The following is a 22,690-nucleotide window of genomic DNA, read 5'->3' as shown; positions in this document are numbered from 1 at the left end:
GAAGTTACACTGGGGAACAATTTGAAAATATCCTGTTGAAATTATTCTAAATTATTCTGATTAAAAATCAAATTGGCACGCTGATTCCAAAATTTCAGTCATTTTCCCCCCAGCCCGTCAAGTTTTGAAAGCTTCTCCTCCAGATCAGCAAATTTCCCCTAATGAGCTGGAGTCAGACTGGCCAGCTGATGACAACTGGATCAGCTCCGTTGGTGCCGTCACCATTAAGAGGTGTGTGCAGCCCCCAAAAGGTCAGTACTGTCAATATCCTATAGGGACACTTTGAACCAGAGGGGATCCTATAGATCAAAACGTTGACACAGTTTGATTCCGCACCCAAAAACGAACATCTGTCAGACGAACTCCAGTTGTTTCCCAGTATTTCAGTTAAAACGTGGACCAAATTGTTCTGAAGAGAGGCGCCTGTGCTGGATATGACGCGATCAAACCACAAACACGTGACGTGTCGAGGAAGAAGAAGCGAAAGTGAAACTTCGGGCTCCATCCTGAGTGACCGAGCCCTGATGGAAAACCTCTAATATTCAGGTAGCATTTGGTTCTTTCACTGCTGTCGTCTCGAATCAATGTTCCGCTGCGAGATGCGGCTTAATAAGCTGCGTGTTCGCAATGAGCGTGCGCGTGTTTCGGACGCACATTGCGGCTGGTCGACGGGAATGTTGTGACGGATGATCAAACTTTGTAGCGTGTTTCCTCTAACTGCGTTTTCCGCTAACCCTGAGCCAACATTTTAGAGGTTGAGGAAGCACATTTTAATACTCACAATAAGTCACAATATTATTTGCAGTTAGTGGAAAAATCCACGGAAAGAGGGACACAAACGCGACAGTTTTAGCCTCCTCTCTTTGTCCCTCCACCAGGGGACAATCAATCCTTTATTTAAAAAAGGAGAGTATGGAAAGAGGGAGAGATCAAGGCATTCCATTTTATTGTTTTAACAACTGGTTCTTTGTGGAATATGAATTTGTTATTATGGATTTATGAAACGTGTTCTGTTTTGAATGAAGCAGTCAAGAAAACGAAACGAAACCTAAACCCATGGTGTTTTGATATTTTTGGTCTTGTACATGTGGTCAGATAAGATTAGTCTGAGCAGAATTGGGTGTTTTTTGCCCTTTGCTGTGTGTCATCTATTCTATTCAGCATGTTGGGTTGCTTGACTTCTGTTGGGTTGTGTCAACTTGATGCATCACTTCTGAGATATTGACACACCTTTTTCCTGAGGCTGGCTCCAATGCTGCCAACACACCTGGCCATGGATATGGTGGGACTTCTGTGATGAGTGGGGTCAGAGGTGGTGGACAAGCTCTGCTCCAAAACAAGCTTGCTAGATATGTTTGGGATCTCCTCCACCACAACCACCAGCTGCAACTAGTAGCTGTGCACGCCATGCAGAGTTTTGACCTCTAGGTCAGGCTACAAATGTTTTTTCCAGCACCATCATGTGTTGGTGAGAAACATGATGTGCCTGATCAAAAAAAGCTGCTTGTAATCTGACAGACGAGCCATGATGAGATGTCAAGGTGCGTTGTTGAAAATGAAGATCCTCTTCTTGGAATCCTGTCTGAGATGACAGAAGATGATGCTGCATTTGACCCACTTTGATGATGTGATGACGTATTTCTGTTTAGTTTTGAATGCATTCTCATCTTATTTGTTGAATTTAATGTTGAGAACTGACATCTTGAAAGAATTTAGGTTTTCTTGTAAACCATAACCAGATAAAAAATGATTTAATTTGTATTTGTGTGTGTCCGTCTGATGCCACCGCACCTTTTGAAACACCCAGGAGAAACATTTTTCCACAACTACATGTTTAACATGGTGTAAACTTTTAAGATGTCCCAAAACTTTTTTCCAATATATATGTGGCCTGTATGATGTACAGGGTGACATCATATAATAGATTTTGATGTGAATGAGCCGACAATACGTCATTGGACAGACCTCTGCTTGTCTTCATACTGAGAATCATGTTCTTTAATCTTCTTTTCTGTGTCAGCAGACTGTTCCTGCTTAACCGTTTAGACTCACATTTAAAAATGAGGGAATGTGTGATGGAAGAGGAAGAGAGAGCAAAGTCCGTAGTGCCCAGCTGTGTGTCCATGAAGAGCGACTGGTCCAAAGGGAACCCTTTAAACTTCAGTATTGGACCTCAAGGCTCACCTTTAAAGTAAGGTTTTCTGAACCACATAACTCTGCCTTAGAACATTTCACAACCATACAAAACATCATTTTGTAGGTATTAGCCTCCACTATCGTGAAAAATGAAATTCATCAGCTCTTTAAAATGAAACGGTGCACAGTCCTTTCACCATGTTGGCCTGTGGAAAACCAGTGTTGTTGGCCCGATGGACCAGCGTCCCCGTCGTTGCCGGACCACCGTTGGCCACCAGTTGGGTTTTGGGATCAAAGTGGGGGCGTTTCCTGTATCCGGTTCTCCTCACGGATCCATGACTACAACATGTTGCTGCAAGTGCAGAGACGTTTGCTCTGGAAAGAACTTTAGAGCACATTCAGTGCTGCAGGATGAGGGGCTGGAAAAGGTGCCAGTTCTTTTCTCACTGCAGGGAACAGTTAAAAAAAGCAGCTTAAACTCTGAAAACATGAAAATGATACAGAGACATCATTGATTTATTGATTCAGTTGTTATCCAGAATGGATTAGAAATGTTCCTGTTTGATAAAAATGCAGTGAATTGGGATTATTGAACTACAACCTCTCCAGATTATTTACCTTCATCACAGTCTCATCACTATTTCTGATGTTTCCTCAGGATGGACGAGGACAGAGCAGAGTCCACAGTGCCCAGCTGTGTGTCCCTGAAGAGTGACCAGTCCAAACATAGAGTAATAGACTTCAGAAGTTCAGAGAAAATGTAAGAAAACTAAAGCGTGATGATGTGTTTGTGTGGCAGCTGTTAGTCACATTAACAGCAGCAGGTTGTGAGTTTATTATTGGAGATGTTTAACACTTAAACCTCAGACAGTCATATAGTTACAGACTTAATGTGAATGTTGTTGATTAGAAACAAGAATCAGGTTTAAACTGAAAGATGAATTCAGACATAAATGCTGGAACAATATTGAGTCTTGATCAGGTTCTTTCATCCTATAAATCAAAGGACTAATAGAGATGTGTTTCATAGTGAGAGGGGGGAGCACATCCTATCAAACTGGGACCAGTCAGCTCCACCAGGAGAGTCCTCTTGTTCACAATCTGGAAGCAGATCTGGAGATGCTGAAATGAAGCCCAAACAAAGTAAAACTGTTAAATATGAGATTTAATTTGTGATGTCATGAATTTGTAGTTGTGTTGATGATTTATTATAGTGGAAATCATTGGTTTACTTATGTTCAGGAAGTGATCTGCAGGAGGTGATAGAAGGTCATAAGATGAGTCTGAAGAGAAGATGTGAACATGTGACTGAAGGAACTAATGAAGCAGGAAGTGGAACCCTGCTGAACAAGATCTACACTGAGCTCTACATCACTGAGGGACAAAGTGAGGAGGTGGACACACAACATGAGGTGAGACAGCTTGAGAGAACCTCCAAGAAGAACATCCAGGACACTCCAATCAAGTGCCAGGACATCTTCAAAGTCTTATCTGAGCAACAGAGACACATCAGAGTGGTTCTGACCAACGGTGTCGCCGGCGTTGGAAAAACCTTCTCAGTGCAGAAGTTCAGTCTGGACTGGGCAGAAGGTTTGGAGAACCAAGACATCAGTCTGGTGCTTCCGCTCTCATGCAGGGAGCTGAACTTGATCAGAGATGAGCAGCACAGTCTTCTCTCACTGCTTCATGTTTTCCATCCAACATTACAGAAGATCAGAGCAGAAGATCTGACTGTCTGGAAACTTCTGTTCATCTTTGATGGCCTGGATGAAAGCAGATTTTCACTGGATTTCAACAAGCATCAGATCATCTCTGATGTCACACAAGTATCGTCCGTTGGCGTGCTCCTGGTGAACCTCATCCAGGGGAACCTGCTTCCCTCAGCTCTCATCTGGATCACCTCCAGACCTGCAGCAACCCATCAGATTCCTCCCTCGTGTGTTGACAGGATCACAGAAGTACGAGGCTTCACTGACTCCCAGAAGGAGGAGTACTTCAGGAGGAGGTTCAGTGATGAAGATCTGTCCAAGAGAATCATCTCACACATCAAGGCCTCCAGGAGCCTCCACATCATGTGTCGGATCCCAGTTTTCTGCTGGATCACTGCTATAGTTCTGGAGGACATGATGACCAGAGACCAGAGAGGAGAGCTGCCCAAAACCCTGACTGACCTCTACTCTCACTTCCTGATGGTTCAGATAAAGAGGAAGAAGCAGAAGTATGGAGGAAAGCAGAGACCAGAGGAACTGAATAAGGCTGATAAAAAACTCCTTCTGAAGTTGGGTCGGCTGGCGTTTGAACATCTGGAGAAAGGAAACATCATGTTCTACTCAGAAGACCTGGAGCGATGTGGACTGGACGTCTCCGAGGTGTCGGTGTACTCAGGAGTTTTTACAGAGATCTTCAAGAGAGAGAGTGTGATCTTCCAGAACTCAGTCTACTGCTTTGTTCATCTGAGCATTCAGGAGTTTCTGGCTGCCGTCTACATGTTCCACTGTTACACCATGAAAGACAGAGTGGTTATAAATCAGTTCCTAAAATATTCTGAACCAAACCCCTTTTCCAGGTTTACATTGATGTTTGCAAATAACGATCCAGCCAAATCTCTTGATGACTTCCTCAGGAGAGCACTAAGGAAATCTCTCAAAAGTGGAAATGGCCACGTGGACTTGTTTGTTCGCTTCCTTCATGGTCTCTCTCTGGAGTCCAATCAGAGGATCTTGGGTGGACTGTTGGATCAGAGGAACAGCCACCCAGGAACCATCCAGAAGGTCCTCAACAACCTGAAGGAGGAGAACAGTGATGAAATCTCCCCAGACAGAAGCATCAACATCTTCCACTGTCTGATGGAGATGAAGGATCAGTCAGTCCATCAGGAGATCCAAGAGGTCCTGAAGTCAGAGAAGAAGTCATGGAGGAGACTGTCAGTGATCCACTGTTCAGCTCTGGCCTACCTGCTGCAGATGTCAGAGGAGGTTCTGGATGAGCTGAACCTGGAGCAGTACAACACCTCAGAGGAGGGACGACGTCGCCTGATTCCAGCTGTGAGGAACTGCAGGAAGGTCGTGTAAGTAAAGATTTCTGGGGCCGGACATCGGCGTTTAAATCAAGCGAGTGGATCATGTCAGGTAGCAATACCCCCTCCAGTGGTCATTCCTTCAATTCTTTATCTCCATTGCAGCGTCCATGAATTAAAAACAACAACAATTCATCCAGAAATGTTCAACACTGGCTGGATATAAGTTCAAAGGTCAATCCAGACAAACCAACATAAGGCAGGAATAATAGGAGCCACAAGTTACCTGACTATCATGAAATTACTGTCATGTCATTAAATCACTTTTGTTTGTTTGTATACATTGTATTCTAACAACAGGAAAACACATTTTAACTAATGACACGTGACTATTTTGCTTCATTTGTTCAACGTAAAAACAGCCGGCCTCGTTGGTTTAAATGGGTGTTTTAGGTCTTTGTGGCGGTTCCGTTTGGAGCCTTTATGTGATCCACAAAGTTGTTTGAGCCTTTCCACACCCGTTAGGTGGCAACTTCATCACTAGCAACAAAAGGTGCAGTGAAAATGATTTGAAGGGAAACAGGCAGATATAACAGAAGCTGAGGGCAATCGATGCAACCAGAGACTCTGATGTCATCGATCGGATCGCTGAATTAAGACTTGACGCACCATCGTACAAATTGGATGAAATGCAAAATATCCAAAGAGCCGATAGACAGATAAAAAGATGCACGTTTCTTTAAACCATTTGCTATAATCATTTTAAATATTGAGTAATTATGAGCTGTTCTAAAATAAGACAAATGTTGAGAATAATTCAGTTGCATTTCAGATCTGATGGTCGTTCAAACTGTTGCTCTACGGTGTTGAATTTAGCTTTTCCAGGAAATGAGCTACATTTGTGTTGAGGTAGATTCTCAGATAAGTTGATTAGAAATCCCAAAGTTTGACTCACTATTTTTGTTTCATACACAACAGACTGCCTGGTAGTTTTCTTTCAACGAGTCATTGGGAAGTTGTGGCCTCAGCAATGACGTCAGACCCTTCTCATCTACGGGAGCTGAGCTTAAGCTGGAACAAAAGCCTGACAGATGCCGACGTAAAGTTACTGTCTTCTGCAATGATGCATCCAAACTGCAGACTGGAGACGCTCAGGTCAGGAGGCCTCTGTTGGTCTTTTCTAAATTTCTTTACATTTTCTGCTTTTCTCTTCATTTTCAGATTTAGAAATGTGTTTTTATTTGCCCCATTTATTCCTTTTCCAGGCTGTCACACTGCAGTTTATCAGAGATCAGCTGTGACTCTCTGGCCTCGGCGCTGAAGTCCAATCCCTCCCATCTGAGGGTTCTGGACCTGAGTTGGAACCAGCTGAAGGATCCAGCAGTGAAGCTGCTCTGTGGTTTTCTCCAGGATCCTCTCTGTGAGCTGGAGACTCTCAGGTCAGTCAGAGATGATCCAGTACTTTCCCAGGTGTAACTAGTTAGACAATAAATGTTTCCATGTTTGATCTTTGTTATAAACGTAGTGTTACAGTTCTCAGAAAAAAGACCACACAGGACAGATTTGCAGTATTAAATTGGTTGTGGAAATCTGTCCCATGTGAGGATGGTCATCAATGACTAGAAAGGAAGTATCAGTTGTAGATGTGTCTTGTTTTATTTTAGGCTGGCCACAAAACCGCCCAAACATTCAGACCAATCAAAAATGGTTCTTCCTGTCTTTTAAAGATCAGAAGGAAAACTAGAAAACCCCAAAAAGAAAGCTGCTGCAGTGTGCCATGCCCCTTCTCTACTGAGAAAAGCCATCCAAAAAAAGAGAAAAGCCCAAGTGTGAAGTGAGCGCCCTGTTAAACCTTGGTACCGAAAGCCTGCAGTCATTCTCATCTTAGGTGGCTTCATTCCAGCCAGAAGCCCAAACCTGCCTCCCTCTTAAAGGGGCAGCAGGTCAGTCCAACCACAGAAACCTTCATGAAGATCTGAAGCTTTCAGCATCCACAATTGTTGCACCTCACTTCCATTCTACACCGATTCTACACAATGCAACCATTTTAAAAAGGTTTCCATCCATAAGTTTTTACACATTTTTAGATAAATCTGTTTGTTCATCGCCTCCTTCTGTTGTAATGGTCATTAAAGAAAATGACCTTATTGGAGTTTTTCTCCTCACAAATATGACTTTCTATGAACGATGCAATAAATGCAGCTTGCAATCTAAGACAATATGGAAGTATGTGTATATAATAGTAGTGGAAGTAGCTCATAAAATAATACATTTGCTCTTCTCATCGAATCTTTCTATGTTATTAAAGAAAAACCTGCTCTTAGTCAACAACATCTAAGACATCAACCAAAAATCCTAATTTTCTACAATCTAATATAAAACAGTAGAGAAGACTCTTTCTGCAGAGACCCTGGTGGCAGGAATGCAGAAGTATCACCTGCTCAACTTGGAAGGTGGAGCAGAAACCACCAGCTGAGAAGGTCCTCAGCGACAGGAAGTGGTGGAGAACCATGAAACTTGCTAAGCTCCACCTCAGCTCCAGAGACGGGCTGAGCTGGAGCTGTGGCACCAGGTATCGCCCAGAAGAGCCTCCAACAAACAAGCTCTTCTCTTGGGAGGAGAGGGCTTTGAATCTCAGCTCAGTGTGCTTGTCTCTAGTAGGTGGCAGCTGCACCTTTTCCTGAGCTCCTTGTTGATGCCCTGAGGGGAATTGATGCTCCTGCAATGTTTTCTGGCAGCATTGAGCTTGCAGTGGGGCAATCAAACACACTGTGGGGTGGCTCTCTTTCCTTCTCTCATCTGGAGAACAAGTGACACCAGCTGCCAATCATTGTTGGAGAAATGTGCAGTCAGGGGAACGATGCGTCCAGACTATAGCCACCCTTCCAGCATCCAGCAGTGTCTAAAACCTTTGATTTGGTTTCACCAGAGAGTGTAGGGATTGCAGGGTCGCTGCAGCATCGCCCACAAGCTATCAGGAGTGGGTCGCTTTGTCCCAACTCCTGACAAGAGTTGAGTGCTATTGAGAAATGTGGTTTCACAAACTTGGAAGGTATTTTGACCCACACACACTTTACATACGCTGTAGATCTTGTCCAACCGCCCTGAAAGAACCCAAAATAGGAACATACGGCAGATAAGCCGGTGCAGGACCAGAGGTTTGTTGCTTGTAAGCTGTGTTTTGCTCTGGTACATGTTGATTTTTATTTGTCTTCTCTCAAAATAATTGTTATTTTAGCCTAAGGAGCTGCAGTTTATCAGAGACCAGCTGTGATTCTGTGGCCTCAGCTCTGAAGTCCAACCTCTCCCATCTGAGGGTTCTGGACCTGAGCTACAACCCGTTGCAGGATTCAGGAGTGAAGCGGCTCTGTTCTGGACTGGAGAGTCCAAACTGTAAACTGGAGAGGCTCAGGTCAGTCTTCATTTTTCTACCTATATACCAGCTGCTAAGATGGTGAAGTGAGGCTGTTCTCAACACTGCTGTGATGCACCACATTAAAAAATTCCTTGGAATATCGTGAATTCAGGTCTGACCCAGTCGGGAACTAACGTAGGTTTAGTACTGACGCAGATAACATGCAGACCTGCACCGTATAACCTCATCCTGCATTTTTCAGATTGTTTAACTGCAATTTATCAGAGATCAGCTGTGACTCTCTGGCCTCGGCGCTGAGGTCCAATCCCTCCCATCTCAGAGAACTGGACCTCAGCAACAACCAGCTACAGGATTCAGGAGTGAAGCTGCTCTGTGGTTTTCTCCACTTTCCAAACTGCCGACTGGAAACTCTGAGGTAAACACCATTCTCAAAAATGTCCATTATTCCATCCGAGGGTCCTCACACTTTCTGAGTGTGTGTGTTGTGCCCAGTTCCTTCAGGAGGGAGGGCCACACGGGGACCACTTATTCATGATAAACTGATTTAAGGACAATGAAAAAGCCGACAGATGGTAACCAAAATTAGACAAAACTAGGTGAGGGTGCCTGGTAGACACCAGCCAACGAGGAGGGAGATGGTGAGGGAGACAGGAAGTCATCTAAGACAGGTTGTGCCTTTAAAGATGAGCCACAGGTGAGATGGATCTCCATGATGAGATGGGAGGGAAAGAGGTGGGAGAACCTGGGAAGAGTGAGGGCCAGAACAATATATATTCTCCTTTGGAACAGTGCAAACCTGAGAGGTTGGAATTGTGGTAATTACATGTTACTATCATTTTTTAACCTGTAACTAAATTAAATATTTACAGATCATGCCTCTGATTAACCTTTCAGATGAATACTGGTTTCACTGATAACCTTATAAAAGTTTCCCTTCTTTATTTAGATTATGGGACTGCAGCTTATCAGAGATCAGCTGTGACTCTCTGGCCTCGGCGCTGAGGTCCAATCCCTCCCATCTGAGGGTTCTGGACCTGAGTGGGAACCAGCTGAAGCATTCAGGAGTGAAGCGGCTCTGTTCTGGACTGGAGAGTCCAAACTGTAAACTGGAGAGGCTCAGGTCAGTCTTCATTTTTCTACCTATATACCAGCTGCTCAGATGGTGAAGTGAGGCTGTTCTCAACACTGCTGTGATGCACCACATTAAAAAAATTCCTTGGAATATCGTGAATTCAGGTCTGACCCAACTAAGAACTAATGTAGGTTTAGCACTGACGCAGATAACATGCAGACCTGCACCCTTTAACCTCATCCTGCATTTTTCAGATTAGACTTCTGCAGCTTATCAGAGATCAGCTGTGGCTCTCTGGCCTCGGCGCTGAGGTCCAATCCCTCCCATCTCAGAGAACTGGACCTGAGTCGGAACCAGCTGCAGGATCCAGGAGTGAAGCTGCTCTGTGGTTTTCTCCACTCTCCAAACTGCCGACTGGAAACTCTGAGGTAAACACCATTCTCAAAAATGTCCATTATTCCATCCGAGGGTCCTCACACTTTCTGAGTGTGTGTGTTGTGCCCAGTTCCTTCAGGAGGGAGGGACACACGGGGACCACTTATTCATGATAAATTGATTTCAGGACAATGAAAAAGCCCACAGATGGTAACCAAAATTAGACAAAACTAGGTGAGGGTGCCTGGTAGACACCAGCCAACGAGGAGGGAGATGGTGAGGGAGACAGGAAGTCATCTAAGACAGGTTGTGCCTTTAAAGATGAGCCACAGGTGAGATGGATCTCCATGATGAGATGGGAGGGAAAGAGGTGGGAGAACCTGGGAAGAGTGAGGGCCAGAACAATATATATTCTCCTTTGGAACAGTGCAAACCTGAGAGGTTGGAATTGTGGTAATTACATATTACTATCATTTTTTAACCTGTAACTAAATTAAATATTTACAGATCATGCCTTTGATTAACCTTTCAGATGAATACTGGTTTCACTTATAACCTTATAAAAGTTTCCCTTCTTTATTTAGATTATGGGACTGCAGCTTATCAGAGATCAGCTGTGGCTCTCTGGCCTCGGCGCTGAGGTCCAATCCCTCCCATCTCAGAAAACTGGACCTGAGTGGGAACCATCTGCAGGATTCAGGAGTGAAGCTGCTGTCTGATCTCCTAGAGAATCCACACTATGGGCTGGAGACATTGAGACAGTAGCTGGTTGAAGCCAGTCAACTCCCGCTCATCTGCTGCATCACTCACTGACCACTGGTGAAGAGCATCTGTGGAAACATCTGCCGTCTACTCCCTCCATAGATGAAAAAATCAGTTTTTAAAAAGTGCTGGTGGACTTTCAGGAGATCAGTCGATGGTCGACAAAGCAGAAGCAGCTTCGCCTTGAAGTTAAATTAGTTCCTGGTATCACACAATGCATCTTTATAAAGTTCTAAATGGCTCCTCGGCCACTCTTATAAGCATGAAAGCATTCTCTTAATTGTCTCTTCAAATGTCTGTATTATACGTTACTATTTTACATCATGCCTTCAGAATCTTTAGGGTTTAGTATTTACTGTCTCTGTGACATGGAGCATTGGAATATTTCAGCTGCAGCCAGCAAAAACCCATCAGAATGACGGCTATCGGTGGGAACCGCAGCTCATTTGACTTTAGTCAATCTGTTCAATGTTATAGGATTTATTGCAATCTAATAAAAACTATGAATAAATGTGGGAAATAGGAAATAAAAAGAAGCAAAATGACCAAATAAATCTCCCATGAATACAGTAAATTTAAAGATGTCAAGAATGGAATATCAGCTTAAATGGAATCAAACATAAAGTGAAAAGGCCTCCTTTAAGTTTACTGCAAAAATAAACACTAAATCAAGAGCGACACGCACCAAAAACGTCTCATTCTCTCTTCTGTCTCCACTCATTCTTTTATATTCTCTTAAGATAATGGGGACGGGGTCGTGTGATAACAAAACAAGCTAATTGGGGACTATATTTTTGTTGCAAGAACTTTGGCTCTTCAGAAGTTTCTATGTTGGCTTCCACAGATTGTGCATCCACTAAAAACTCAGTGTTTTTGAGGAACTACCAGGAGTGGCTGGAGTGGAGGCCAATGACGCTATAGCTACATATAGGTACATATAGATCACCGTTATCCTCAACCCAAAAGACCACCAGTTGGCGCAGCAATACTAAAGATAGGAGGTTGTGGTCGTTCCCCAAGGGTCAATCTTAGGTCCAACCCTTTTTAATCTTTACATGCTTCCTCTTGGGGATGTCATCAGGAGCCACGGCATCAGCTTCCACAGCTATGCTGACGATACGCAGCTGTACATCGCCGTGGCTCCTGGTGACGCAGGGCCAGTTGATGCCCTTTTTAACTGTATTCTAGATATCCAGTCATGGATGGCAGAAAACTTCCTACAGCTCAACCAGGACCAAACAGAGGTCTTAGTCATTGGTCCTGAAGGTCAGAGAGAGAAACTTGTACCAAAATTAAAGGATTTTAAACCATCTCAATCTGTCAGAAATCTGGGTGTGATCTTTGACTCTGAGCTTAGTTTTATCCCACACATCAAAAACATAACAAAGGTGGGTTTTTACCACCTGAAGAATATAGCCAGAGTCCGCCCGTTTCTCTCTCAGGCCAGCACGGAGGTGCTGATGCACGCTTTTATCTCTTGTCGTCTAGATTATTGTAATGCCCTGCTCTCTGGTCTTCCCAAAAAGAGCATCTCTAACCTACAATTATTACAAAACTCAGCTGCACGGGTGCTGACGAGGACCAGAGGGCGGGAGCACATCACACCGGTTTTAGAATCGCTGCATTGGCTACCCGTGCGTTTCAGGATCGATTTTAAGGTTCTTTTATTAGTTTTTAAATGTCTTAATGGTCTTGGCCCGACTTATTTATCCGACATGCTTTTACTCTATCATCAACCCTCGCGTACTCTGAGGTCCTCCGGCACCGGCCTTTTAACCATTCCACATGTAAGCTCTAAAACGCACGGGGAAGCGGCCTTCAGTTATTATGGTCCCCGACTGTGGAACAGCCTGCCGGAGAACCTCAGGGCCGCAGAGACTGTTGAGTTTTTAAAAAGAGGCTCAAGACACACCTTTTTAATCAGGCCTTTAATTGATTTTTTGATTATTTTTAATTTCTTTTATGTTCTCATGCTTTTTTATGTCTTATCCTTATTTTACTTGATACCTTTACTGTTTTACTCCCTCAGTTCTTATTCTCAGTTTTTAGCTTTTACACCTTTTATCCCATTTACTGTTTTAGTCCTTCAGTTTTTAGCTCCAGTGTTTCCTCATGGGGTTTCCTCATGGGGGCCTGCCAGGCTGGGAGATGTTTCCGGTCTACTGCTGGGGGTGCTGTCCCGTTGTCGACTCTGGCCTGGGTGGTTAGGGGGCTCTGTGCTTTGGTGTAGGGCCTCCGGTCTGTCCGGGTCGGGGTGGTCTTTGTGGCGGTACCACCTGTGGCCACGGACCGTGACCTCCCTCAGCCTGGTGGGCCTCCAAAGGTGGCGTCTCCTTCGCCTCAGGTCTCGGTGCCCAGCCATGTCTCAGCTTGTTTGTGTGTGTGTTTGATTTTGTGTATGCATGTGTGTGTGTGTGTGTATCTGTGTGTGTGTCCTTTTTCTTGATTCTCTTGTTTCTCTTTGTTGTTTTTATCCTTTGTGAGGCACTTTGTGCTACCCAGTGTATGAAAAGTGCCATATAAATAAAGATTGAATTGAATTGAAAAATTGAATCACTTATGTGTAATAACTATAATCACTTAATCAAGAATGAGACAAATGTTATTCATTGACCTTCCTTTCCTGAATTCTCATTGGTCTTTATCCAATGATCTCCTTATGGTTCCTGGATCAATACAAAGACAGGTGAACCAGCATTTAGTTGGGAGAGTGGAGCTTCCGTTGGCTAACGTATTGCGTCCTAACCCTCCTGCCCATATTAATTATCATATTCCTCGGGGCAACAATATATCACTCCAATTTATTAACTAACCCTCAACCAAAACATGGGCTTGGGTTCATTTGAAAGACTGACTCACTGCATCACCCATCTGGACTGAAGGACACAATAGCCACTTTTGCTAACCCTTTTGCCAGGTCACATTCAGCTCCTGTCTGAGTCCTCTAAATGAGCCTGGGTCCATGCGTTGACCATCAGGATTCAGCATTTGTTCTTTATTTTTGAATCTGCTAGTATATGATCAATGAAAACCAGAAGATGATGCAACTGTTTATTTATAGCTGTCAATCAAACAAATCATCAGCTTCAAAATCACCATGGCAACAACAGAAGTAAAGCTTGATAGATTCACTGGTAGAAGGCATCAAACTGCTGCTGGTGATGATGATGATCGAGACTTGTTTCAGCTGTGTTGTAATCTGTTGTCATGACAACTCAGCTGCTGGATAACATGAAGTTTGGAAGAGCATCAAATATTCATGTTAGAGTGAACAAAACAGATGGACAGAATAAACTGAAAGACAGAAGTAAAGTCCAACCTTTGACAGCTGTCATGGAGAGAAAACCTTCATCCACATACTGGCGGGCAGAGTTCTGAAGAAAAGGGTATCACACGTCAGTCAGGTGCTTCTAAATGCTTCTGATTAAACCTTTAATCATGTTGTTGTGTTCTTGTCTTTGTCTCAGGAGATCATCTGATTTAAAGACTGTCTGTGTCAAATATATGGACATTCTCCAGATGAAAAGAGAAAAGAAAGTAAATGTGCGTCCCCTGGAAACTGTCGGACTTGGTCCTCTTCTACTGCCCCTGCTGACGAGCAGCAAATAGAGCTGAGAGACACTTTTCTCTCTGAGGCTTCTGACTTACCGCTGGCCTCTCCAGATTCATCAACTGGATGATCATTTGTCCCCTCCACATGATGAAGATGCCTTCAGCTTCATCTGCACAGCACATTCAGAGGGGAGATTTTCTTCATCCTGGCACATTTGAATCCCTCTGAATTCTTCTAGACTGCAGATTAAAGGCAGCTTTCTTTACCCAGTGGCTGACTGGAGGTCTGACAGACAGCTGAATCAGGTGGGTGGCTGGCTGACTGGCTGGCTGGCTGGCTGGCTGGCTGACTGGCTGCCTGGAGGTCTGACAGACAGCTGAATCAGGTGGGTGGCTGGCTGGCTGGCTGACTGACTGGCTGGCTGGCTGACTGGAGGTCTGACAGACAGCTGAATCAGGTGGGTGGCTGGCTGGCTGGCTGGCTGGCTGGCTGACTGGCTGACTGACTGACTGACTGACTGACTGACTGACTGACTGACTGGCTGCAGAGTCCGCATTACTGCGGACACCGCACCAATCCACCTGTCGATCTCCTGCTCCATTCTTCCCTCAATCGTGAACAAGACCCCAAGGTATTTGAACGCCTCCACTTGGGGCAGGATCTCCTCCTTGACCCGGAGAAGACACTCCACCTTATTCCGTTTGAAAACCATGGCCTCGGATTTGGAGGTGCTGATTTTCATCCCAGCCGCTTCACAAACCGATCCAGTGATCATTGGAGGTCACGGGCCGATGACGCCAACAGGACCACATCATCTGCAAAGAGCAAAGACGCGATCCTGAGGTCACCAAGCCGGACCCCCTCAACACCATGACTGCACCTAGAAATTCTGTCCATAAAAGTTATGAACAGAATCACTGACAAAGGGCAGCCATGGCGGAGACCAACCCTCACCGGAAACAAGTTCGACTTACTGCCAGCAATGTGGACCAAACTCTGACACCGATCGTACAGGGAGTGGACGGTGTGTATCAGGGGGCCCGGCACCCCATACTCTTGAAGGACCCATAGGACCCCCCGAGGGACACGGTCGAACGCCTTTCTCCAAGTCTACAAAAATACATGTGGACTGGTTGGGCAAACTCCCATGCACCCTCAAAGACCCTGCTGAGGGTGTAGAGCTGGTTCACTGTTCCATGCCCAGGACGAAAACCACATTGCTCCTCCTGAATCCGAAGTTCGACTATCTGGCGGACCCTCCTCTCCAGTACCCCTGAATAGACCTTACCAGGGAGGCTGAGGAGTGTGATCCCCCTATAGTTGGAACACACCCTCCGGTCCCCCTTCTTAAAAAGAGGGACTACCACTCCGGTCTGCCAATCCAGCGGCACCGTCCCCGATGTCCACGCGATGTTGCAGAGTCGAGTCAACCACGACAGCCCTACAACATCCAGAGCCTTAAGGAACTCTGGGCGGATCTCATCCACCCCTGGGGCCTTGCCACCAGGAGTTTTTTGACTACCTCGGCAGCTTCAGCCCCGGAGATACGTGAGTCTGTTCCCAGGTCCACAGGCCCTGCTTCCTCACTGGAAGGTGCATGGTGGTATTACGGAGGTCTTCAAAGTATTCCTTCCACCGATCCACAATATCCCAAGTTGAGGTCAGCAGCACACCATCGCCACTATACACAGTGTTGACAGTGCCCTCCTTCCCCTTCCTCAGATGCCAGATGGTGGTCCAGAACCTTTTCGAAGCCGTCGAGGAAGTCGTTCTCCATGGCCTTATCCAACTCTTCCCAGCCAACTCACCACCAGGTGGTGATCAGTTGACAGCTCTGCCCCTCTCTTCACCCGAGTGTCCAGAACATGCGGCCGCAAATCCGATGACACGACCATAAGGTCGATCATCGATCTGCAGCCTCAGGCGTTCAGGGGGCAAGTGCACATGTGGACGCCTTTATGCCTGAACAAGGTGTTTGTTATGGACAATCTGAGATGAGCACAGAAGTCCAATAACAAAACACCACTCAGGTTCAGATCAGGGGGACCGTTCCTCCCAATCACACCTCTCCAGGTCACACTGTCGCTGTCAACGAGCATTGAAGTCACCTAGGAGGACGAGGGAGCCCCCAGAAGGAGCACCCTCCAGCACTTCCTCTAAGGACTCCAAAAAGGGTGGATACGCTGAATTGCTGTTTGGATCATAGGCACAAACAACAGTCAGGATCCGTCCCCCCACCCGAAGGCGAAAGGAGGCTACCCTCTCATCCACCGGGGAAAACTCCAATATACAGGCACTGAGCCGGGGAGCAACGAGAATTGCTACCCCTGCCCGTTGTTTAACATTCAATTTAATGCTTAACGGTTGCATCGCCATCGTAGAAGAATCATAGCAAAATATTTGGGTAATAATTTGGGACACGGTGGGGTAAAATCACAATATTTAATTATTTTCAGAACAAGATTTACAGTACGTCATATATGCAGCAATTTAACCCACTCATACATTTACGTTTTTGGCTTTAATGCGAAGCACACCAGCTTTAAATACTTCGCATGAGATTTTTTTTGTGAGGTCATCACAGATAAAAGGCCATTTTGGGTTGTAAGCTTTGATTCAAAGTAAAAAATCTTCATATTAAAGTGTTGCTGCTGCACCTACAGACATTACCCGTTAAAGGTTGAGCTGAAACCACCATCAGATCTGCCGCCTCATTCTTCGATCCTCCCACCGAGCATCACCCTCCAAGAGAGACAATCTCCATACTGACGTGCACACGCGTTAAAGGTCCAAAGGTCAGTAACTGGGAGTTGATGGTTGGGATCAAGTTGAGCTCTGCTGGCAGCTTTACCAATTCTGCTAATGTGGTTGCGCTTCTTCGTGTCAGTGCAGACTCGTGCGCGGGGCTCGTGCACATGAGGGTTAGGCTGGTTTGATGCAAGTCACAGCGAAGCAGGTGGGGGCGGGGCTTGTGTAGCATGTGCTGGCCCCTCTCAAACTGTGCCTAACTGGGCCTTGCTCACGCCCTGATGACTGGCGGGGGCGTGAGCCCCTCACCTGTGCTAGTCTGGGCTGGGGAGGGGGCGAGGCGGGACTTTCCTCTCTCTTACGAGGCTGGAGCAGTGAATGGATCTGTTCATGACTGTTAGAGTGTGTGTGGTCATGGCAGTGGCTTTTTGTTGTTTCTGCTTCAGCTGCAGAAGATGGGCTGTTCCTGTAGTACTTCTTCTGACGAGTGGAGCGACAGCGACAGCGACAGCAGTCTGTCAGAACTCCCACCCTTCGTTAGACGGAGCACGAAGACGGTGGAGCTGAGGCAGCACACCTCCGCAGGAACCCAGCATGCATGCTTGGATGAGGAGGTTAAAGGAGACGGCAGTGGCACATGTGAGGAACCCCTGGAATCACATCCCCGTGTGGCGCTGCCCAGACTGAGCACAGGCGGAGAGGAAAACACTCTCGATGGGTCAAAGCCGTCCAAACCGGTCCAGTGTGCAACAGATGAGCCTGGTCCATCCACGGTTCTGAAAAACAGTTTATTACCACCTCCTCCTGAACCAGAAACTGGTTTATTACCACCACCTCCTGAACCAGAAACCAGTTTATTACCACCACCTCTTGAACCAGACACTGGTTTATTACCACCACCTCCTGAACCAGAAACTGTTTTTTTACCACCACCTCCTGAACCAGACACTGGTTTATTACCACCACCTCCTGAACCAGAAGCTGGTTTATTACCACCACCTCCTGAAACAGAAACCAGTTTATTACCACCTCCTCTTGAACCAGACACTGGTTTATTACCACCACTTCCTGAACCAGAAACTGGTTTATTACCACCACCTCCTGAACTGTCTCTATTGAGCGAGGTCAATGTGCGTCTGACCACGGGATCCTCGCCACATATCGTTCAACAAACTCACCGTGGATTCACCAAATCCGAGATCGACTGGCAGGACAATGCGGCGCTCCAACGTCCGTGGCTTCCTGTGAATTCCCGCGTAAGGAAAATCCCAAGCCGAGAAGAGGGCGATGGTCCCTCAGTCTCAATTTGCTTTTATAAAACACTCGAAGACCTGGGCACCCCGAGACCTGAGTGTCAGGATGTTGGCACTCAAACTTTGCCCCCTGGTGCTAGTGGAGATGCTCCTCCTCCATCTTCCAAGATTGACTCCGTCTGTCCTGAGCGGCGGGTGATGGCTGAAGGGGGCAACAGCGGGGACAAGCCGAAGGCAACGGTGTGGTCCCAGGGCACACCCCAGGCTGGGTTCCCCCAGAGGGGGGGCGGTGTGGACACCCCAGGGCCAGTGTCGGAGCTCCAGCCCTCCAAGGCTCAGAATTGTGGGCCAATGTTGAATCGGTAAGTTTATGGCCCCCACCCTCGCTGACACTTTATTTCACTTGTGGAGCACTTGGTAACACCTGAGACCTGTTCCTCTTCAGGGGTCTGGAGCAGAGTTCAAAGACCAAGGCTGACGACCAACCAGCTCATCCGCCAGGACAGCAAGTAAGTTTTGGGTGTTGAGTTGTTTTTGATGCTTAATTTGATGCTTGATTTAATTGTGTCCATTCATGTTACTCATTCATAAAGTGAATGCCCCGATTGGTCACAGACACATCAACATTTATTGGGTTTAAGACCCCTGACAGGACAAATACCCCAGGTTATAGCAGACCTGTTGCAAAGATGCTCATGGTGGAAACTAAATCCTGGTTCTCTGACTTTTCAGGTGGGCTCCAAACTGACGTACGCACAGGTCTTGATGATGCCCCCACGGAAGCGTGCCCCACCCCCAGACCTGAGCCCCCCCTACCCAGAACAAGAGCCCCAATCAGCTGGGACTCGCCGTCCACTAAAGCTGAGATATGCAAGGCTATGAATGGATCGCTATGGATATTTGGTTTTCAGTCTTTACAAAAGAAGCTGAACAAAATCAACTCTTCAATTGCTGCTTTAGGGGATTTTTTTCTTTAGTTTGTTTAGGGTCTTTTAAAAAAAATCCAGGTTCTGTTCCCATGTTTGAATGTTCCAGTGTTTTTCTTTAAACACACCTGCATAATTGATGCTTATCATTCTGATTTCTTCTATTAAAAAGCACTGAGCAATATGTCTGTTTGCATCTTTTTAATCTCATGTTGGTACTGAGTTTGTTCGGCTTTTATTTGAGTTAATCAGGGATGGAGGGGGATGTGTGTTTTGGATGTAGAAACTTCTGTTTAAGTAAAGAGGATTTGTAGATGTAACTCATTCACATTCTGTCCAGTGTGAAATCACAGAATCTGAAAACACTGACTTTGATGAGTGTTAAAAACCATTACAAGTGTTTAAACACCATTTAAACATGAATGTGTGAAGAATGTCCAGGTACAGGTGAGTTACTGATGGACGTAAAGTGGAGGAGTGCAAAAAGCTTACAGAACCTGGTATTCCCAGGCGGTCTCCCATCCAAGTACTAACCAGGCCCGACCCTGCATAGCTTCCGATCGGACGAGATCGGGCGTTCTCAGGGTGGTATGGCCGTAAGCGAGAGCAGGTGCGAGAAAATGGCCTTTTGAAGTTAATACACTCAAACTTATTTTCTTGAAACACTTATTCTGGTGGAGGTTGTCCATTTTGCTTTGTCACAGTCCAAACCTCAATGTTGGAGCAGCCTCCAATCCATTCCCCCAAAAAGAAAAGGCTATATAGCCTATGAGCGTCATATCATCAAATCTGCCTAGAACGGCTCTTGGATGAGAGGTGAAACGCCTTCAAAAAAATCAAACAAGATTCAACTCCGATAAATGAAATCAACTTAAAAGCAATGTGCCATGGCCGGGAATCGATCCCGGGCCGGTGCGGGCCAGTTGACAATTGCTGTAACAGACAACCTGATTGAAACCTCCTGAAGACCCCAGAGGGAGAGTTCGAATCCAGCTTTGGGCATTATCAAATAGAAGATATTTGTTTGAAAAATTCACGATCATAAAAATGTTTAAAATGCATAGCAGAGTCTGTGAGGTTTATGAGCCACAAATGCTGCTCTTTTTAGGAGCACAGCCATCTATTAAACTGTAGTTTGTGTCATAGCATAGTTTTATTGACAAATTCTAAATTGCAAGTAGCAGATATGAACAGGGAAATGCTACATTATCTGCTTATTCTGTGCGTGAGTATTGCGTCACTTTTCTGTCGTCTCTATCGTTCGTTGGTTGCATTGTGCACGGGGTGCCGTATTCACTTAATATTGAACACTTGGTGTGTGGTATTCACTTAATATTGAACACTTGGTGTATTGTATTCACTTTACTTAAAATTTTGAACACTTGGGACATTCTAGTCAACAGTGAGAAACAACCCATATTAAACAAATACAGGGCTTCGCCGATCACTAGCATTAGCATGGCCTCACCGTCTGTTTCACTCGGTGTCTTTGTCTGTTCAGCGTGCGAAGTGTTTAATTACTCCTCTGCCTCCCTTAGTGAAGGGAATAGGTGCACAAAGTGTAGTTTATTTACGGCTATGGAGGCGAGACTTAGCGAGCTTGAGACGCGGTTCCGCAGTTTGGAGTTAGCTGGAGTTGCGTCAGGTAGCCAGGAGAAGCTAGCTGCTGCGGAGCCGCCTAGCGTAGCTACAGCTAGCGGTCCCCCTGCAGCAGCCGGCAGCCAGGGCGGCGGCTGGGTGACGGTTCGTAGGAAGCGGAGCCCCAAACAAAGGCCCACGGTGCCCCACCACCCGCTTCCCGTGGCTAACCGCTTTTCCCCACTCGGCGACACACCCGCTGAGAAACCGACCCTGGTAATTGGCGACTCTGTTTTGCGCTACGTGAAGCCGACTCCAGCGACCATAGTTAAGAGCATTCCGGGGACCAGAGCGGGCGACATAGAAGCAAATTTATGGCTGCTGGTGAGACGTAATCGTAAATTTGGTAAAGTTATTATTCACGTCGGAGCCAACGACACCCGGCTTTGTCAGTCGGAGGTCACTAAAATTAACTTGGAGTCGGTGTGTAACTACGCAAAAACGATGTCGGACTCCGTTGCATCTCTGGTCCCCTCCCCAATCTGGCCAGCGATGAGATGTTTAGCCGCATGTCGTCGCTGTCACGGTGGTGCCCCGATAACCAGGTGGCCTTTAGACAGTTGGAACACTTTTTGGGGAAAACCTGGTCTGATCAGGAGAGATGGTGTCCATCCCACACGAGATGGTGCCTCTCTCATTTCTAGTAATTTGGCTAATTTTATTAGACCCAAAGTGACCTGACAATCCAGGGTCCAGACCAGGATGCAGAGGTGTAGTCTTACACACCTCTCTGCTGCTTCCTTAGAACCCTCATCCACCAACAATAACACATTTAACACTATAGAGGTAGTCTCTGTTCCACGGTTAAAAGTTCCCCAAGCACAGAGCAGGGGAGCGGTCAATCACCATAATCTTATTAAAATTAATACTGAAGCACAAGTTGGAGAAACTATTATCACAATTAAGTGTGGACTGTTAAATATTAGATCTCTTTTGTGTAAATCCCTGTTAGTGCACGACCTGATAGCGGATCATCACATTGATTTATTCTGTCTTACTGAGACCTGGCTTCAGGAGGAGGAGTATGTTAGCTTAAATGAATCTACTCCTCCTACCCATCTTAATTATCATATTCCTCGTGTTACTGGTCGAGGAGGGGGAGTGGCAGCAATCTATCACTCCAAGTTATTAATTAATCCTAGACCAAAACATGGCTCCAGTTCATTTGAAAGCCTGACTCTTGGCATCACTCATCTGAACTGGAAGGCAGAAAAGCCACTTCTGTTTGTAGTTGTATATCGGCCCCCTGCTGGGCCACATTCAGAGTTCCTGTCTGAGTTCTCTGATTATCTTATCTGACTTGGTCCTTAGAACGGAAAAAGTCATTATCATTGGAGACTTTAATATCCATATGGACGTTATAAATGACAGCTTTCGAAATGGCTTCATTTCATTACTTGAGTCATTTGGTTTCCTCCAGCAGATAAACCAACCAACTCACAGCTTTAACCACAACTTATATCTAGTTCTGACTTATGGTGTTGAGGTAGAACATGTGTCAGTGTTCCCTCAGAACCCAGTCCTGTCAGACCATTCTTTGATCACTTTTACATTTATGATTAAGGATTCTTCTATGCTCAGAACAAAGTCTTACTATAGCAGATGTCTTTCAGATAATGCTGTAGCTAGGTTTAAGGAAGTGATCTCTGTGCTGATCCCAGGACCACCGTGTGTTTCCCCAGGGATCAATCATTATAATCTTAGCCCTGCTGAGGTTGACTCTATTGCTGAAGGTGCAGCAACCTCACTGAGAATCATGCTTGATTCTGTTGCCCCCCTGAAAAAGAAAATAGTAAATCAGAGGAGGTGTGCCCCCTGGTATAATTCACATATCA

At 45.7% G+C, this 22,690-nt stretch overlaps 1 protein-coding gene, 1 long non-coding RNA gene and 1 other non-coding gene across 6 annotated transcripts; 1 reads left to right on the top strand and 2 right to left on the bottom strand.

The window, feature by feature from the left end:
• Window positions 1-88: 88 nt before the first annotated feature.
• On the top strand, window positions 89-13,285 carry LOC130520378 (NACHT, LRR and PYD domains-containing protein 12-like). Of its 4 annotated transcripts, XM_057024100.1 has the most exons (13): window positions 498-1,428; window positions 1,519-1,541; window positions 2,024-2,191; window positions 2,795-2,896; window positions 3,167-3,279; window positions 3,379-5,203; window positions 6,131-6,307; window positions 6,418-6,591; window positions 8,391-8,564; window positions 8,770-8,943; window positions 9,475-9,648; window positions 9,855-10,028; window positions 10,560-13,285. In XM_057024100.1, the coding sequence occupies exons 2-13, from the start codon at window positions 1,534-1,536 to the stop codon at window positions 10,738-10,740; spliced, it is 3,444 nt and encodes a 1,147-aa protein (XP_056880080.1). In that variant the 5' UTR covers window positions 498-1,428; window positions 1,519-1,533; the 3' UTR covers window positions 10,741-13,285. The 4 variants fall into 4 exon arrangements, with proteins under 4 accessions (XP_056880081.1, XP_056880080.1, XP_056880079.1 ...); XM_057024101.1 differs by lacking the exon at window positions 1,519-1,541 and having other exon boundaries at window positions 89-546; XM_057024099.1 differs by having other exon boundaries at window positions 498-1,541.
• Window positions 13,286-13,780: 495 nt separating this feature from the next.
• On the bottom strand, window positions 13,781-14,467 carry LOC130520377 (uncharacterized). The gene is made up of 3 exons (XR_008948814.1): window positions 14,386-14,467; window positions 14,057-14,111; window positions 13,781-13,959 (listed from the first exon to the last, which is right to left on the bottom strand). It is a non-coding gene; the product is annotated as an uncharacterized LOC130520377 (long non-coding RNA).
• Window positions 14,468-19,702: 5,235 nt separating this feature from the next.
• On the bottom strand, window positions 19,703-19,819 carry LOC130520381 (5S ribosomal RNA). The gene has a single exon (XR_008948815.1). It is a non-coding gene; the product is annotated as a 5S ribosomal RNA (ribosomal RNA).
• Window positions 19,820-22,690: the final 2,871 nt, after the last annotated feature.

Source organism: Takifugu flavidus, unplaced genomic scaffold, assembly GCF_003711565.1.
Source record: "Takifugu flavidus isolate HTHZ2018 unplaced genomic scaffold, ASM371156v2 ctg362, whole genome shotgun sequence".
Classification (NCBI taxonomy): Eukaryota; Metazoa; Chordata; class Actinopteri; order Tetraodontiformes; family Tetraodontidae; genus Takifugu; species Takifugu flavidus.
Note: the sequence above shows the minus strand (reverse complement) of the source record. Positions and strands in the feature narration are given on the sequence as shown.